General features: G+C 41.0%; 1 protein-coding gene across 15 annotated transcripts in view; it reads right to left on the minus strand.

The window, feature by feature from the left end:
• Positions 1 to 19,565, minus strand: part of CELF2 (CUGBP Elav-like family member 2) — a 374,712-nt gene that overhangs the window by 81,502 nt on the left and 273,645 nt on the right. For all 15 annotated transcript variants that reach the window (XM_071734175.1, XM_071734168.1, XM_071734172.1 and 12 more), the window contains one exon: positions 17,931 to 18,013. In XM_071734175.1, the coding sequence (XP_071590276.1) occupies positions 17,931 to 18,013 (83 nt within the window). The remainder of the gene's footprint in view (positions 1 to 17,930; positions 18,014 to 19,565) is intronic.

Below are 19,565 nucleotides of genomic sequence, written 5' to 3' on the forward strand. Positions count from 1 at the left end.
GGTAGTTTCTGCAAACGAAGCAAGGTTTGTAGGCTGAGGCAGTCAACATGCTAAACGATCTGTATTGGTTGGTTTAAATGAGAGGTATTTTGTTCTGTATGTGTGTTTGGCTTACAGAGAATTTGGGAGATTAAAAAGCAGGAAATGCCTTCAGTGAAGATGAAGGAACTGATGGGTTCAATTTGCTGCAGCTGTGTTGTGTCTGTGAAATTCAGATGCCCTCAGCACCTCTGAAACTCTGGCCATGCAATTAGGCTACAAAAAAATCATTATTTTATGGTACATTGCAAAAACATCTTCATACACAATTACTACACCTATTAGCAGCTTTCACTCTCCATTCCTGCCACTGCAGACTGCACGTGTCTTGCTACTGTAATTCCTGGTACCTTGAAGGGAAGGAAACCACTCATCAAGACATGACCCCAGCTGCACATCAACCTGCCCCTGCCTTCACGTTAGTTGAAGGCCAGCTCCTAAAAGTGCTCTTAAGTTAAGCACAGAGTGACTTTACACCAAGGGGCTTAGAATACGTGTACAGGGAACTTCTCACTTCTTACCATTCCCCTCATCATCTTTCTACAGTCCTCTAAAGCCACTGGCAGATCTCTAGAGCTCACAGACCTCTTTAGACCTGCCATGCTTACACATTTCTAGCTGTGCCCCAGCTCAGTTTGACTCTTCCCTGTCACCCTCCCAGACTGTGGCATGGAGAAACAATACTAAATTGAGTTAAAGCTTCCCCCAAGCAAAGGGTAAATTTAAAGAAGTTGGGTTACTCAGGTAACATCCAAACCAAACCAAATGCAAAAGAATTAAATGATGACATCTTGCATGTATCTTGTTATTTCTAGCACTTTGGGACTTGCTTCTTGCTAGCATCAATCGTTGTGGAAGTCAAAAGGGACTTCCTTCACATTTTGTACATAGAATCATAAAATGTTAGGGGTTAGAAGGGCCCTCTAGAGACCTTCTACTCCAACCCCCCTGCCAAAGCAGAATAACCTGGGGAGGCCACACAGGAACACATTCAAGGGGTTTTGAAAGTCTACAGAGAAGGAGACTCCACAACCTCCCTGGGCAGCCTGTGGCGGGAAAGAATGTGGGAGAGAGAAGATGTCAGACCTTAACAAAACTCTAATATTCTCAGAGAAAGGATTTTATGTCCATAGACTTTTTTTAACCAATAGGAAAACAAAAAAGGAAGAAAATATTAAGGGGCAGCCAGGACAGTCTAAAGGCACGGAGGGAAAAAAGCCCCTAAAGTGGCACCAGCATGAAAAATGATGGAGACACTTTCCTTTGTTTGCAGAACTCTGGTCTGGGAAGGAATTGAAAGTTTTCTCCAGGCTCCTGGTCCAATTGTGAGTGCAGCTTAATTAGACCAGTAGCCCAAGGAAAAGATTAACTCAAATCTGTACCTTCAGGGCTACCAAACACCTTCACTGAGCCTGGAAGTCAAGAACAAAAGTATTGACCTACCAAATGACTCAGAGAAGAAGGGAAAAAATAGGCACCAGAGGATTAAATGATTTTCAGTGTCTTCAGAAATAATTTTTCTGGATTATTACATGTAGACACATCTACATGCAGCCCTCAGCCCCTCATTTCAGCTTTTAGGTCCCAAGTTTTTCAGTAGGATCCTTTTGGAGGAGCTCTTGAACATATTTCCCACATCACTTCAATGCTGACTGTTTTTGCTCTTTTAAACCCTTGTGACTAACAAGTAATACAATTTTCCTGAAGTGAAAGAGGTGTATTTTCCTACTGAAGGAAACTGTTTAGAACGACTTCTCTAGGGTCAAACTAACTTGAATTACACAGTCAATATCTGGCTACAGCTTCAGGGAACTTCTCTGGGAATCAGGGACGGTCTCTGAGGTCAAATAAATACTAGTGAATAAAAAAGGCAAGGGACTGCTCTCTGGCTCTAAGGAGAAGTGGCGAGGCACAGCTTGCCTTTACACAATCATACTTTTCCTTCCTCTCAAAACAGGATGCCCTTGTCCATACTGCCCAGTGGGAACACTTTGTAGCCCTTGCCATTCCTCCAAATATGCCCACACACTGGGCAGGAAAGTGCTAACCAGCACACAGACCAATGCTGTGGTCCTGCTTGCTTTACCAGTGCTTGAAGAGCTCTGGATTCCCAGTATGGGTTTAAGTCATTCATCGTAGTTAATTTACAGGTAAAACAACCATAAATGTGCATCCATCACATAGATTCTCACAAATAAATGCAAAGCAGTAGCTGTAGCTGCCTGAGCAATGGCATAGCCAGAAGATTGTTTGCTGTCATCCTTTCATAAATCCCAGTTTAAGGCACTTAAACTGTGTTAGGTATTCATACAATTTTAGTAGTAAAAGAATGTGGTCTGTTACTTGGCCTCCTAGATTACTGTCAGACATAGATATATGCATATCCTAGGGAGAGGGTGAGAGGGAGAAAGAGAGGGAGAGAAGGAGGAAGGGAGAGAAGCAGGAGAAAATGAATATTGCTGGTGTGTGCCAAATATAGTTCATGCTGTAATGCATAACATCATTATTTTCTATTTAGAGCACAGGAACAAGCCTATAGCTTGCTTAAAACAACTTGTTTCTTTTACCAGAGAAGACTAAACCTGCTGAAATTCAGTGACTTCTGGAAGCTTTCCAACTCAGTCATTTGCAATCCACCACACTCCATGTTTTAAATTCAAGTTAAATTGAACATTAGCTTAAGTGACTAAAAACAATGCTGAGCTTTCAGATAATAATAATATTCTATTTTGTTCCCTTCTGCAGTCACCCCTGCATCCTGCTGCTCCTCCTGTGCATTTACTAACTAGGGTATAACACTCAGTCTCCTTTAAAAGTTCTGCCCTCATGCAGACATAAAAAGTTTTGCTGTCTTAGAAGTGACAACTTCACTTCCTAATGTACAAATAACTACTGCTGCTCTGTTAGCAGTTCTAGTCCATTTATTTAATTCCTTCATTTCTTACCACCCACGTGAATGACAACAACTCCAGGACTCATGCAAGTCAACCAGTGGAGATAAGGAAGAGAAGGTACAACCAAAATTTCTCTCTTCAAAATCACATGGAAACCAGGGTGATTAATTCTCTGCTCTTCAAACAAATGAGCCTTTACAGAACCTATTCAATCCTAAAAATAGACATTAAGTGGGATTCTATATCTTGTTGGGAATAATGCCTTGGGGATATTCTGTATCATCCATGCTTAAAAAGCAAACCCATTAGACATCTGAGCAAAACATCAGATATTATTTTAACAGCAAGGGTTATCCATCTCATCTGCAGCGGCAATAACTTTTGTTGACATTTTGCCAATTGAAGTTTGCACGTTGACGTGGTGGTTTTTTTTTTTTTTTTCCCTTTTGCATTAAACCGATAAGGCACAGAAAGATAACAGAAGTCTCTCCATGACATTAATTGACTGAGTTTTAACACTCATTCAAAGTAACTGTGAGGAGCAAAAATTACTGCCCATGTTTCTGAGTGGAAAACGTTGCCCAGCATCAGGAAGGGAGGCGCTGTCTGGTCCAGGGTGATGATCCAGAGGGATGCAGCCGAGCTGTTCCCATCACAGCAGAGCCCAAGCTCCTCATGCTCTAATTGATTTCTCCTCCCAGCACCATTGGGAGGTGCTTACTCTTGCTCTTTTTAGCAGGAAGGAAGATGATGGGGGAAAAAAGGCACAGAGGCTACACATGATTCATCTGGAGTTACAGTTTTATCACCAGGCACAGGTAAGGTGTTTATGAACAGGTAGGCTCCACACAAGCAGATTTTTTTTAACAATATTACTCCCTACTCTGCTCCAGAAGTAATGTAAGAACCTGAAGCAGTGATCCAGGATAGCTGGAGGAACCAAATGCCAGCCAACCTGTCATGGGTTTGGGATGTCAGCTAACAACTTCAACAGCCTGGAGCTGCACTGCCTGGATTTGCCCAATGTGACCTAAAGTGCCAGGACTTAGTTCCCAGCATGACACAAACCTTACAGTCAATGTGTCTCACAGGACATGAGTCAAGCTGTACATCCTTCCATCTCCCTAGTAGGGTGTTGCTTTCCAGAAGTCAAAAGGAGGCTGAGATTTAAAAAGGAGTAATTTTCCTTCAAATCTAAGAGCACCACTCTGCCCTACTCCCACTACTATTTCACAAACAGAGCAAAGCCAAAACACAGTACCTATAATCTCATCTGCAACAGAAAGTTTTCCCACCTCCCATGGGAACGAAACAGAGGTTCCTTAACCATCCCAGAAGGCAAATGCAGTAAAACAGAGGCCTGTGCTTATTTGACTGGACTGGAGAGGAATATTTCATATTTCTTCTTCTAGCAACAGTAAATTCCCTTGCTTAGGAAACACTGACTCCTGAGGACACATTCAGGAAAGTTTGCCCTTCTCATTTATGACTTCAGAATCTGTGAAGACTCAAGACAGTGTTCCTGCCTTAAAGAAACAAACCTCCCCTGATGTGAAATGGAAAATGGAAACACTGTAGATGCTTGGGTTGTGGGCACCATTTTTCAGTTTTAATGTTTGAGCCTGGTCCACATGAAATCCCTCCCTTCTTACATAAATTCCTCTGATTTCACATCAACATAGGATGACTTTTAGATACCTGTGAAAAAACCAAAGCAATCCTCTATCCCCTTCATCTCTTCCCCCAAAACACAATCCAAAGAAAATATAAAATACATTATCTTTTAAGCTACTGATAACAGAGAAGAAATTTAGTTTAAATGAGAGGCTTTAAAAAATATTCCATGGCTTTTGTAATGCAAAAGACAAACTCAACTCTGACTGAGCGCATGGCTACCAGGATATTAAATGCTTGTTTTGCAGAAGTCTTATTTTAAGATTTATGCTGTTCTGTTCTTGCATGTACTGTCTCCTCTGTGAACTGTGCTCTGGGAAAACACCATGTGATCGTGCTCAGCAATATCCTCCACCTTTGCCAAGCTGAAATTCAGGAAATAACCCTTTAAATGGAATGACTAGCGACAGCAACATTTCAGAAAGGCAAGAAAGCATACTCAGGGGCTCCTCTGTTTCTTTCACAACATTATCTCATGTACACTTATCATCTCCATTTTTAGCTTTCATTCAGTAAGAGAGAAACCAGCCTCAACCACTCCCTCAGTTTCACATCACAGATTTTTCTGTTCATTTACTAAGCGGATCTTCTGCCTGACTCTCTCTGCAGCATGGAAGGTCACCTTGATCCAACAATGCAAATGGACTCCTCTTCTGACAGAAACAACCATCTATTATTTGGGACAAAACTAAAATTCTAGGCTGTGGAATTTTTATTATTTCTTTTTTTAAGATAGGGAGCTTTTTAAAATTCTTGTTGGAAAGCTTTCATATTTGCATTACAATGCAGCACCAAGAACATCTCATCACTAAAAAGTGTGACTGAGGTAAGTTTAAAATAAGCCCCCAAAGCATCAAAATTATAACTTCTATTGAAATTCTTTCTTTTGAATTAGAGCAAAGGGTACAATTTATAGAAACAGTTGGCACCAATGATGCAAGGCTGATGATGCTTTAAATTAGCAGAGATTCAGAGCAGTTCTGAGACCAGAATACACGCCTTGATTCACAGTTCCCACCTTTCCATCCATCAGGCAGGTTAATTCCTCTCAGTTACCAAACACAGAGTAATCCAGATTCCTTGAAATGTCAGACATGAGCTCCAAGCTACTTGTCAACATGCATGTCTCTTTAAATATTGCAGGTAAAAACCAAAGCATTTAGGTAGAAAAGGGGTTTTGAATGAAGACGTCAAAAATCCTACTCTCCTGACTGAGATCAGCTGGGGAAAGTAGTAGTTTTATTGTTTAACCAGCAGAGTCATAATATTTTACGCCAAATGAGGATACGGCTCATAAATTCTATTTAAGCTCTCCATGAGCTGAAGTTACAGGAATTTTCCACAACTATCCAGTATCAGCATCCAAATAAAAGCTCTCAGTGCTATGCCAATACTCTGCAGTGGCGAAATAATCTGGCTGTGGAGAGAGAATGAAAAAAGACAGCTCAATACTTGATCCATCTATGAAAAACAGAACGTTACTGCAGTCTCCAGCCACAAGCAGACACAAACACACAATGTCCACAGGAAAATATCACTGTCTAGTTGTGTATACATACAATTACAAACAGCAGCAAAAAATCACATTAAATAACCATGTCATTTTTAACCACCTTGTGTATGAGCTCCTCCTCCTCAATTGTTTAGCATCTCTGTAGCTAATGCACTTTGCCAGTGTTTTCTTTGGGATACAGATGGCATTTTTAATTCATATTAGATATGCAGCACACATTTATAATGCTAATCTCAAGGAATTCTAATGTATTTAAATATTTCCCTTAGTTGGTGCTTGGGAAGTTAAAGAAACAAACAAAAAAAAGTCAACATTAGCAGAAGCATATATTTTTGAAGAATGACTCAGTTCTAGCTGTCTGTGGTATTTGGACAGAGCTGTGATTAAGCTTTCATTAGTAAAAGGGACAGTATCAGGAACAGTAAGGCCAAAATCAACCTGCCTCCACCCATTGCAAAGCTCTAAACTACCATCTGATTCCAAATGGAACCGTAATACATTTTTCCAGAGGCTGGGCCTCTTGATTCTCTTGAAAAAGGCACCAACCAATTTAGTGACTATAAATGCAGTATGTGAAAAGCTGCCTTCTCTTACTTATTCTTTATGTTGTGGTTCTACTCAATTAGAAGTTTTCTCTGCATTATGCCCCATGAGTAACATCATTATGTGCAACTTGCCTAAAGGTCAAAGAAATCTCTTTGCAGAGATGGCTTCAGGTAGAACAGCTGGAGGCCACAGAGACTTATCAGGAAGGTCCTCTGATAAAACAAACTTAGCTAAAAGCTTTTCCTTACATTATTCATCCTACCTGCTTCAAGATAGCATTTGGAGCTAGTGGGAAGTCTTGAACTCCTGTTTTTTTGGCATATGTTGTTTTCTCTTAGCAGGGCTAATGCAGCCTCAGGGCTGTTGCAGATTCAGTGAAGATCACAGAGAGCAACAAAAGCGCAGGGAAAGGGTGCAGAAAAAAAAAATTTCACCAAGTCACACCCTCTATTTTTGGCTCTTTTGACAACAGGGAGGAAGACAAGTGCCAGACATGAGAGAGCTGTTAGCTATCAGGCTACTTTTTAACTGGGATAAATCCATGCCACTCTTTGCAAAATGAACAGGGTCACAGTGACGTGCCTGCCTGAGCAACCCTCAGAGCCCTCCAGACACAAGTGCATAAGCATGGCATTTAAACTGACTACAGCTCTTACTTACCAACACCTCTCTTGGTTAATCACATATTTCTGAACAAAAAAGAGGATTCTACATCCACACAAGCATAGCAATTTCTTTTACTTCTTAGCAATTGCAGAAATGAAAGATTAAAAAAATTCAGTAGCTCATCTTGTATGACTTAATGCCAATACAGGATTACTGCCTATCATATATTTTCTAATTCTTTCCTACCTTAAAGCCAGTAAGGAGTAGGATGTAACTTTGCCTCTTTTAGAAGATTATTCTAATTGGACAGATACTGGGTTTTTTTCCTGATACTTGATCTGTGTTATTTCACCTCTTATGACAGTAAATCCTCAGTTCTGTGTACAATCAAAAATAATTCCCATTTGTCACTGACATTTAGGCAGCACTTGGCCGTGGAGGAAATACATGCACCATCTACACCAGTGCTGCTGTGGATGCTTGGTCAGGTACTCCTACAACAGCATTTATCTTCTCTGAATTCCTTGCAATGTTTGAAATGAACATCCTGTATAACAACACAGCACATTTACCTCTAAGGTATTATCATGAATTGGTCACAAAATAATATTTGTCACTGTCTGGCAGACACTTACTCAAGTGATGGTCTAGAACACAAACTCCCTTCAATCATTTGAGCCATTCACAGCTGAATGGAAATATGAAGGTATCATACACCTTGTAGCTCTGCATGAGGCTGTAATTCCATTGAGAGATCCTGGAAGTGGTGAGGAACTCCAGAGTATTTTGCTTATTTTGACAGTGGAATTATAAACTTCACTTATGGTGGTACTTGGCTTGTGGATTTTAGTTTAAAAGTAACCTTACCCCCTGATTAGAGCCTTATTTCCCACAATCTTACTTTCATAGAATCAGAATTTTCAGTGTTGGAAGGGACCTTTAAGATCACCCAGTTCCTACCCCACTGCCATGGGCAGGGACACCTCCCATTAGATCAGGTTGCTCAGAGCCCTGTCCAGCCTGGCCTTAAAAACTTCCAGGGATGGGGCTTCCACCACCTCCCTGGGCAATCTGTTCCAGTGTCTCACCACCCTCATGGTGAAGAACTTCTTCCTAACTTCCAATCTAAATCTCCCCTCCTCTAGGTTGAATCCATTCCCCTTAGTGTTATCACTACCTGACAGATACTGGAAGGCTACAATAAAGTCTCCTTGGAGGCTTCTCCTCTCCAGACTGAATAACCCCAACTCTGTCTGTCTCCACACATTCTGCCTCTGCTCCATCACATTCTTCAACCCAGAATCCTATGTTCTCTATCTTGAAATAAGTGATAAGGCTCTATTCATACTTCCTTAGAGATCGTTACAGACTTCCAATTATTCCTTTAAGACGTGAGCTATTTTTGTTTTTTTCTCCTTTCTCTGTTTTTTCCCCCTTGTGTTTATACTTCAGAAGAGAACATTTCCACTCACTGCAACTTGTAATGGTTGCAAAGTGGGCTGGGTGAGCTTTGCTAGAATGAATGACAGAGACAATGTATTCATGAGATTCCCTGATACATTGCAAATTCCATTTGCAAAGAAGCAAAGTTGGTTATTCTAACCCCTGCTTGTGTATCCCCCCTCCCTCCTGCGATGGGAGATAGCCCAGCTCTGAGTTACAATAGGGCAAGAACTGGGATTGACTGCAGACTGCTTTAATGCCACTCTTAATGACAACTTGTGAAGATTAGGAAGTTGTCAGAATCAGATATCAGCAAAAGCTCCAGCTTGCTTTGTGAAGTCAGTCTGAATTAATTAATGGGGAGCTTTCCTTTGATATCGCTTTGATATTTGGCTGCAGCTGGATAAAAATCAACCACAAAGGAAGCTACATTTTGTTTACCACTGCTTAAGACTCCGTTTAGTTCAATGTTTTCTTTCTTTTGCAGTTTTTGCTTTTTTAACTTCCCTAACACAAGGCGAGAGACAGGCTTTTGCTAATAAATGGAGCTATGGTGGCATGTTTTCCAACTGCTCCTGGAGCTCCTCAGGCTGCATTCTGGGAGCAAAGCCATTAGTGATTTCAGCAAAGCTGCAAGCAAAAAAGGGAGATGTTCCAAAAGTAAGACAAACACGAGCCCTCTCCACTCTGGTACTGTTTTTCCCGTTAAAAGGCATTTAACCCTTTCATGATATTTGCTCTCTGGTTTAGAGAGTGTTGATTACTTGCTCCATACACTGACAGCCTGGAACATAAGCTCTGCAACTTGGAGTCTTCCCTAACTTTTCAGGGTAGAAATTCACAGCCTATTTTAGCATCTCTAAGGGTCTTGGATTTCTACCACGACAATCAGATGGTCTGTAGCCCAAAGATGTGCTTGCATCCAAATGAATCTCTGCGTATTTCTAGCAGCCCCAGTGACCTGGCTGGCAAAAGGAGAAAAGATTGCTCTGCACACCACAGGGGAGAAGCAGACAAAGAAGTGGCTCCAACTAAGCTGATGAAGATGATAATTTCTTCTTGAGAACAAGCAAAAAATCAATTATCTCTCTGTGTCTGCGAAGAGTATTTTTAATTAGGCATAATATAATTGCCCAAAGTGTGTTATTAGAGCAGGAGGCTTAATCAAGCCACCCAGTTTCACCTGTTTTTTCAGGACATATTTTGAGGTTTCTAATGACCAAAAAGAAGACAGAACTTGGTTTTCTCTCTCATCTTGTGTGCTGTCACATACAACAGCACAGTGCTTCCAAACAGTGTATGTCATTACCTGATTGAGATGGGAGAAAGGTAGTTAGGGATGCCTCAGCTTCCCACCCCACCACAGGAGGGGGAACACTAAATGAGACAACACTGCATCCCTTCCATAGCAACGCACAGAGCCACAGCCTGCACCACAGAGGCCTTTGAAAGAAGCAGCACAGCTCACAGGGTTGGACACAACAGCAGAAGGAGGCTGAACAGTCTCTCTGTTATAAACCTGCCACGAAGCCCAGGCTCTTCAGTCGTAACTCAGATCCATGGGTTCCAAATATTGCTGTCGAGGCAGGTAAACGGCATCCAGGGGCATCTCTAAGGATGTTACTTCGTGGTGCTTGCAACATAGTTTATGATTTGCCTTTCTAATTTCACTATCCTAGGAGCAGTCAGACAGTTAGGAAAGCTCCCTGAACTGGTTTTTCATTACGAAGACAATTTTAATAGCTTGTGTCATGGTGCTAATGAGGCTGACTGAAGCACCTGTACTTTCTGTTCCGGATAACAGAAAACAGCTAACACCAGCAGGAGGATAAATAGCTGTTTAAGAGAGTGCCTGGGCTATTATCCTGAGCTAAGCATCCCACCTAAATCCCAGTGAGCTTTGCAATACCCTAGAGAACTCCAGTGATGGCTTCTCAGTTTTGTTTGGAGTTTTCCATTGTGAAGTGCACAGCAAAAGGTTCTCCAGTCAGTGATTTTTTGGGTACCCAGCTGGAAAGTGATATCCTGTGAACTGATCTCCCAGCCTTGCTGAATAAGATGTTCTAAGTCGGACATTAAATTCTGGAGGCATTTTGCAAAGTGATGACCTCAACTGTCCAGACTGATGGAAATCAAAGGTAAAGTCCAGTATCACACACCAGAACAGTCTGGCCTTTTGGGGATGGGCCCCCCATTAGGGAATTTTTCTGAGGTTAAGCCAGTGTTATGCATTACTTAGTTTCCACTGCAATATTACTACACAGCAAAGCTGTGCTAAGAAATCCCTGAACTACTCCGAAAGAGCTAACTAAAAAAGCTACTGTGCATCTAACTATTTGCAGCTGGGCTAATGTGCTCTTGCTTTGTAGCAGTTCTGCTACAACAGGGAAAAGCAACAGACTGATGTCAATGTCTACAATCTGACACATCCCACTGATGCCCAAAGCCCATGCAGCTCTGCATCCCCCTAAGATACTCCAGGGGCACCAACCCCCCAGGCAAGGCAGATCAAGGTTTAACCTCCTTCTCCCAGTGCTTCAGGTCAATGGATCTTCCTGCACTTCCCCATTCTTGGAGAGTATCTTCCAAAAATTTGAAGCTTTCCCAAATAATAAAAATACTTCTTAGAACATAGACTCACAGCCAGATATCACAATTCTTGAGTAGCTTGTACCAGATTCTCTCAATTCTGTGGAAATTTACTATTTTAATATACAGCTTCAAGAGGTGAAATGGTGACTCCAATCTCAATGAAGTCCAGTGGTGAAGACTCTGTTAGGTCAATTCAAGTTAAATCCCTAGAACAAACAAGCCAGAGGGGACATGAACTGCATTCTCCTGTGTGTCAGAAGGTTATCCTAAAGATCAGGCTGGATGGGAAGATGAATCTGGACTCCATCCTTCATTGAGAAAAAGGGACAATATAACTACTGTGAACCTAGAGAAGCTATTTTCACTTTGTCAATATTCCCCTCTCCATTGTTCTGCCATTAAGCTGCAAATTTAGCTACTTACAAGGGTTTCATTAGGCTCCTATGTTATTTTTTATCATTTTATGTATTCAGGGCTAGTGATCCATTTTTTGCAGTGATGGTAGATGCAAACCCTACCTTTCTAATAAGGTACCTGAATTTTGTGCAAATATTGTTTTTTCATTTAAGTGGCAAAGCCAGTGTAACTGGTGTTGAGGGGAAGAGGTATAAGTGGTGCATTTGCATAATAAAAAACTCACTTCTTCTGAATTGGACAAAATGTATCATTAAGTGGTTTCATTTGCATAGTAGTTTAAAGGAAGAAATGGTCCAAATGAACTTTCTCAGTATCATTCCATGTGTGTTGTAGCTCAGTTCCTAGGAACAGGCACTTTCCGGGAATTCTCCACTCTCCCATCTGTTGTTTTTTTTTTATAATTTAAACAGCTCTAGATTTTCGTATCCTTCATTAAACAGCATTTGGCCATGCTGTATGGGTACTGAATTAGTTTAATTTGTCATCATAAATCAATCACTCCAATTCCTTAACTAACTTAATTGCTCTTTGGATTCCCTTTCTGTTTGTCAAAATCTCTCAGTATCACTGATATCTCATATTCAGGTTATTATTCATGTCAGACTGGATGATTACCTTTTTATTACAGGTAATTTTCACATAATGTTCACACAGTACTGAGGAATCCTAAGGCCTGAAGTCGAGAAGGTAAGTGGAAAAGGCTCCAGAAAGGAGCGTGCCAGGATACTGGTTAGGAGTGAGAAGAACACAGGATGTAAAGTGAAAAGCAGAAATATATTTGGTTTTTCACTTTTTGTTGGACAAATGGTATTCTATCAGCAAGTGAAAGTGGATTCATACTAAGTCACGGATGCCTGCATTTTTTGGAACAGATTACAGTAAAGTTTTGATAACCTGCTAAACACATACTGCACAGATTTCTGTCCTGCATTACAGCTTCTTACCCCTTTCACCTGCTGATACATGTGATACCCACATCCTGCTGGGGGGCAAGACCAAGTGTGATTACACTCCAGGGGAAACCTGGTCTGGGGGAGCAAATGGAAGCCCCAAAGCAGATTGGCATTGAGCTGATGATCATCAGCCTGGTGTAGGGCAGAATGAGCCCTACTGTGACCAGGTGCCAAAAGAGAAGAACTGTCTAAGTTCCTCTTTAAACATAAATTTTTCATATTCTATAGCCCAAAATGGACCTCAAGGTTTCCTTACAGTCAGTGCAGAATATTCAGGGAAAGTTCCTTCTAAGGCACTTGTGTTTCCCCATCACGTAAACAGCATTTAATAAAACCAGTAGTGATTCTTATAAAGTAAAAACTGAAAAATCTTTCCCTAGACAACATCTGGCAAAAAAGGAAGCCATTAATATTTTACAAGACAGTTAGATCCTACAAACTCCATCTTGCTGTTTTAAAATTATAAGAGCTTTCTCCAAACTGTATTTCTCCATTGTTAAACCCTTAATTAAATTGATTCATACAGCTAACATCCTAATTTCATGCCAGAACTTCAATACAAAGGGTTTGCTGCTACTTGGAATATGTATATCCCACTTGAAATAAGAACCACGTAAACCATTAGTCTGTTAAAAGCTTGGGACTGTGGAGGCCTAAATCAGTGTGGGATGTTAATTATTTTTTGTGATAACCTTAGCTATGAGGATATATGTAAAAATAGCAACAATCATTGCTATGCCAGATCAACCTTGCTTCAAATATAGAACAAAGACTCCAAAGACTTCTAGGTGGAGATTGTACAAATGGATTCCCATCGATTCTTGACTTCAAATACCTTCTGCATGAGAGTAAAGATTTATTTATTCACCTATTGCACTCTGAGAATCCAACCATCAGGTACTGCTCTTCTGTTACCTATCTGCCCTTCACTCTTGCCAGGAAATCCTCCCAGAACCACTGGCTAACAAAACAGAGCATGTTCTCTTTTTAAACTAATGCGGGTTAAAACTAAAACAAACAAAAATGTCAGTGCCAGAAAGGTGACTAAAGCAGCCTCTGCATACAGCTCCTCAAGGTTTGCCCTCTATACAAAAGCCAATTTTCACTAAGCAGCAAATTAGAGCACGAGGGAACTAAGATTATTACATCTAACTGGAGGTACAGAATAAATTTAGATGGGTGGAATTTATTGGATTATTTTGTTTAGGGAATAGAAGTTAAACAACTCAACAAAGCCATGAGATTCTTAATGAAGTTGAGACTAGTTAAGGCCTCAGTTCTACAATCACATCATAAAGAAGCACAGTTCTAAGATCATTATTACATTCAAATTGAGTTTTTCCCTTTTCTCCCTTCTGCCTTTTAAAACAAAATCCAGATCAACGTTTCAAGAAAACCTGACTGTAAGCTGAATAACACAAATCACAACCCTCTGAGCTATGCCATGAGCTGTGAGCTCTCATGTTGTGTTTGAGAAGACACATCTGGAAATTCATCTTGTTCACTTACACGACACATAGGCTACTCATGGTCCTAGCACAAAGTAAACAAGAGAATATTTCATTGATATGTATTGTATATATCAATATGCCTGTATTTCTCAAACACTGTATATCTTCTCTGCCTAGTAGTAATCCTACCATAACAAGTGATATCTAAATACATTTTGGAGGAAAGATAAAAGCTCCATTATGTGACAAGGAATATTATGACTAACAGAGAGATTATACTAATCATGAGCAAAAAGGACAATGTTTGATCCTACTTATGCTAGAAGTTTTAAAAATTTTTTTTAAAAAATCTTTTAAATGAATTTTATCCTCAGGAAAATGATTAAAACCAGAAAAGCCTTGAGATGTCAGCTGGTGACATGTTCTTCTTCTTTATCTTTCTTTTTTGTTGTTGTTGCTGTGAAAAAAAAATCTGAGAGAACCCAGCAAAGTGCATCATTAACTTCTTATTAATTTTATAATACAAAGGCAATTCAGTTAAAATAGTGGTGCTGCAACTTTAAATTACAGAACTAGCTTGGTATTTAATGAGAGATTTAGCACAGCGGGGTTTCTGTTAAATTAAGTTGTGCCTTCACATCACAGTGGGAAAACAGGTGTATATTGGTTTAGAATTATGGAAATGTTGACTAATTCCAAGGCTTGTAATCAAACAGCAAGGCACCCTGCAATATTTTCTTCCAAGATTCTGCATTAATCATTTATGTCTGGTCTTATTTTCTTCATGTCCACTAAAAGGGTGCAGCTCAAAGGAGCAGATAAAGCACTCGTGTTTTTATGTCTCTGTTAAGGATGAGGTCCACCCAAAAAGAAGGCATAAAACCAGCCCTGGTGGCTTTGCTCAATACCTACCTAAATTAAACAAAGCAAGCGGTCTTGGAATAGAGACAGATTTCATCCTAAACCCCCACTTTTTTGGCTTGATGAGTGCTGATGCAAAACCTGCTTACCGAGCCACATGGAGTGGGTCTGCGTGTAAGAAACCAGGAGAATAAGGCTGGAAATAATGGAGCCTCTGTCATTTAATGAACACTGAGGTATTCCCCTCCACGCTTCGGCAGCAGTGGGGGTTATACCTGTGTGCAGGTAAAATGCAAGCAAGTTCCAACCACTGCAGCATCCCTGCAGCCCCCTGCTCCCACACATCTGCCATCACCCCTACCTTACACTAATAAATCACCTGCCTTTGCCTCGGATTTTTTCTTCCTGGGCTATTTAAGGATGCCTCTTATCTGACGCATGGTGGGATTACACTAAAAGTGGAAAGCACGGATTCTTTTGTTTCCAGGAGACACCTTATTACTGGACCTCCTACATACCATATCCCATTTACTAGAAGCAAGCTGACACTCGATGCCCAGATGAACCTGATCCAAATTCATCCCTTGTTGTAACTCTGCCAGAAGATTGCTTTCATTTGCTCTGAAAGAGACTGATTTGACACATGGAACTATCCACAACTCGTTCCTGCTCATTCACTGAAAGCTGCTTAGCTGGCCAGAGCCAGCAACACGGAAATTACTAAAATTCATATAAGAAGAATCCTGCTAATGTGAAGTGTTTTCAGCACACGTGCCATAACTTTTAAGAGTACTTAAATTGAGTTATTTTGGGCATACACAGATGCAGCATTAAAGTATCAGCATATATGCTGAGTGCCTGCATACAGCATGGGCAAAATATAGGATCACATATACAGGATGTGTCAAATTTTTCCCTAAAAGAAGTCATGGATCTGTATTTGAGTTACCTCCTAATTAGAGGTGTCCCTTTAAGAAACAGGTATAACAAATTATCTCAAAGGATAACAAAGTATTTCTTAACATCTCTGGCATTATCAGGAGTATTTTTAAAGCCCAGGCCCCAGAGTCACGGGAGTGTAATTTTCACATTTCCTTAAAAGAAAAGTTTGTAACCTCACAGCCAGGACAGGAAAAAAAAAAAACCAAAAAACAACCCCAAACAAACAAAAGAAAAAAAAACAGCTTGAAAGGGTTTTAAACAACAAAGAGCTAGAGGTAGCATTAGAAAAAATACTGTATTTTTGAGTTTTATTAAAAAAAAAAAAAAATCAAAAGGAGCAGTAGTCTCTCTAACTGGTGGGTGCTCGTTAGCTGAACAAAAGCAGAGGAGAAAATTATGCCTTGCTCAAGTCACATGGGATGTAGAGCTGAGCCAGCTTTGCCACCTCTAGATGGAGAGGTCAGGGAGTCTGCCCCTCTGAGTCACCTGCTGGGATAACAAGGATCTGTCAAAACACACCAGCCAGCTCAGGGAAGAATGGAGGAGCAATGAAAGGATGCTCTCTGCTTCTAAGGGAAGCAATGTGATAGTGCTTGGATCCTGTGGTAGAGCTTCAGGGTAGGGTCCCACACACCACCTGGACCCAGAGATGCTGGCTGGGCAAAACATCTAGGAGAGCAATTAAAAACTGCAATGTTAGCTGAACTGGGTTAGAAAGTAGCCATCCAAGGGTTTGGCTTTTCCTGGCAGTGGGGATGAGAACCAACAACTGGGGTTGCAGAGCCAGAAGCTACTGTGAATCATCCCCCAGAGCCTTCCTTTCTCTCTGAGGATGGTACCTTCATCTTCCATATCCTCAAAAGGTAAGCCTGACACTTGGAGGTTTGTAAGGTCCAGTTGCAAGGATTCACTTGATGGAATACATAACTTGATTTGTGGAGTGGCACGATTTTTATTTCCCTAAGTTGACCTATCTCTGCAGATTTCCTGCCACTGCTTCCAGCAGTTTCACTTGCAAATGACAGGGGATTACCATTTTACTTAGATGAATTAGCAGGGCTCACATGTAATTTTCTGACATACTTCTCTACGTTGGTCATTTCCATGACAGATGAGGTGGCTTTCCTAACAGGAGTTACATAAAGCGAGCTGGCCAGGCATGAATTTTGCAAACAGTATCCAATTTCCCATAGCACATAGGAACTAAGGAAGATATTGGCCATATAACTGTCAGTCCAGCTAATATTCTGTTAATTTATACAGTGTTGCATACATTTTTAAATTTTTGTCTGTAACCACACACTCCAACCATATACTTGAACACCTCCCCTACCTCAAAAGGGAATATCCCTCCATCCTTTATATTTTTGCTTTCCCACTCCCAAACTATTTGGCTGCATTCAGCAGAAGAAATTAAAACATTAGAACAAGATTTCAGAGTTAAGTCATGCAATTGCCAGTGATAAACAGGAGCAGGGAACAACACTCTACGTGGTACCACGCTCTACTGGACCCTGATGTGCAGCCACCAAACCAGTGCAGTCAGGTTGTTCAGAACCCATGTAGATAAAGGATTCATTTAACAAAGCTGTCTGTATTTTGTCTTTTTCTCTTCTCTCCCTTTTCAAACTTGAAGCCCTAGTGGTGCAGTGTTTTCCTTCCATGTTTCTCCCTCCTCCTCCCCCTCCCCCCCCTTAAAAAAAAAACAAAACAAAACCAAAACAAGAAAACCAACACTGAATCTACATTGCAGCTCAGTAACTTCCTCTAGTCAGCAGGATTCAGCATGGTTTCCAGCCAAGGGACTTTCTACAGAAGAGCAAGTGCCTTTTGAGTTGATGTCAGTGCTCCAGAACTGGCACAGTTACAGGACAGACCATTAGGTGAGCCACCCTCCCTTGAAGAGATCAAGGTCAGTTGGGGCACCAAGCAGCATCCTGAGGGAAAGGGCTATTTTTCTGACAACAGAGTAATTAGGATCAAAAGTAAATGTACTCACCCCAGGTAAAGTTTTAATATTGTGCAGTGCATTCTGTGCTTCAAGAGCAGCTTTTCTTGTATAAAATGTTACGAAACAACAACCTATAGAGAGAAATGAAAAGCTTTCAGAAATTAGTGAGTATGATTTGTGAGAGTACAATAGTGAGAGAGAAAAAACACTGGTTGAACAACACATTATGGAAGCTAGAAATGGGAATTATCATGAAGCTGCCTGAATGACATGAATAAAAGAAGGCTTGTATGGTTTAAAATAAAAAGTCACCCCCTGTGCATTGCATCTATGGCATACCTACATTGTTAGTGAACTGTAATCACTTAGAAATAAAGTTAAGCAAAATCCAATTGGCTTTATACATTGTAAATAAGGTTATACTTTTCTGAAGACTCCCCATTATACATTGAATATAAGTGGCATGGAAAGTTTAAGCAGAAGGAATTTATTTTTTGCATTCCAGACAGAAGATCAGGTAAAGGCAGGACCCTATTTAAAGAGCCTTACATGTAAGAGGTTTGCCCCCCAACATATGAAGCCATCTCCTCATGGAACCTCATATCAGTTTTAGGAAAGAAGACAAACTACAGGAGAATTCTCCAGTGGTGGGACAGTGGAGGCTTCTGACGGCTGTCAGTGCTACAAGAGACTGCACCCATGGAACCTTCAGTAAAGCAGATGGTTTTAGTTCCCTTAAACCCTTGTTTATCCCTTTGGCAGCATGGTCCAAACAAATTGTCTGCAGGATCAAACACAAAGCTGCCACTTTCTCCACTGCAAATATGGACAGGAACTTCCTGAGGTACTCCCAGCCCAACTCTTGCCCCAAGGTGAGGTCAGGGCTCACAGGTAGATCCTCAGAGGACAGCTATAAAAACATGACAGGAATGGGACAGAGACACAAGGACCAAGATCTGACTTGCTGTGATCTGTAATGCCCCACAGCAATGAAGATTGTTCCCAGGGATGCACGGGGCACATGCAGAGAGCTTACTGCAGCAGGACCTTACATTCACATTAGGGGTGGGATGCTCAAAGCAACATCCCAGTTCATTACTTCCAGTGGGAGGGAGACCATCCCTCTCTCACTAATGTGTAACACAAGATTGCAAGTATAGAGACAGGCAAAATTCACACATAAACAGCTCCCACCCAGCACAGTTAATCAGTGATCTGGGTGCACCTGTAGAGGCTGATCTGTTCTTACTCTGTCCCTAGGGCAAACAGGGTGTGTTTGTGCTGGGGACCTGGGCAGCCCCTGCTTTGGAGCCATGTTACATTAAGAAGAGACCCCAAAATTCCTATACAGGTCTGGGGCTGCAGATGGGCTGCTCAGTGACCCAGCTGCTCTCAGGAGAGAGAGAACACAGTGTGTGTAACACTGGCTGGGAGGCAGAAGTGGCTACTAAAGCAAAAACCTACTTGGCATCAAACAATATGATGCAGATTTTACTGATGAATCCAAAACCAATCCTGATCTCTTAATCACAGATAAAGATTTTTTGCAACTACAGAGAAATGTCAAAACCCAAGAGTAAAGAGAAGAAACCCTGGCTCTTGAGCCTTGTGTTCCCTTCAAGCAGTAAGCAAAGCTGTTACTTGCACTGGCTCCTTGATCTTCACAAAGATGAACCATCACAT

This window comes from Heliangelus exortis, chromosome 1 (assembly GCF_036169615.1).
Source record: "Heliangelus exortis chromosome 1, bHelExo1.hap1, whole genome shotgun sequence".
NCBI classification, from domain to species: Eukaryota; Metazoa; Chordata; class Aves; order Apodiformes; family Trochilidae; genus Heliangelus; species Heliangelus exortis.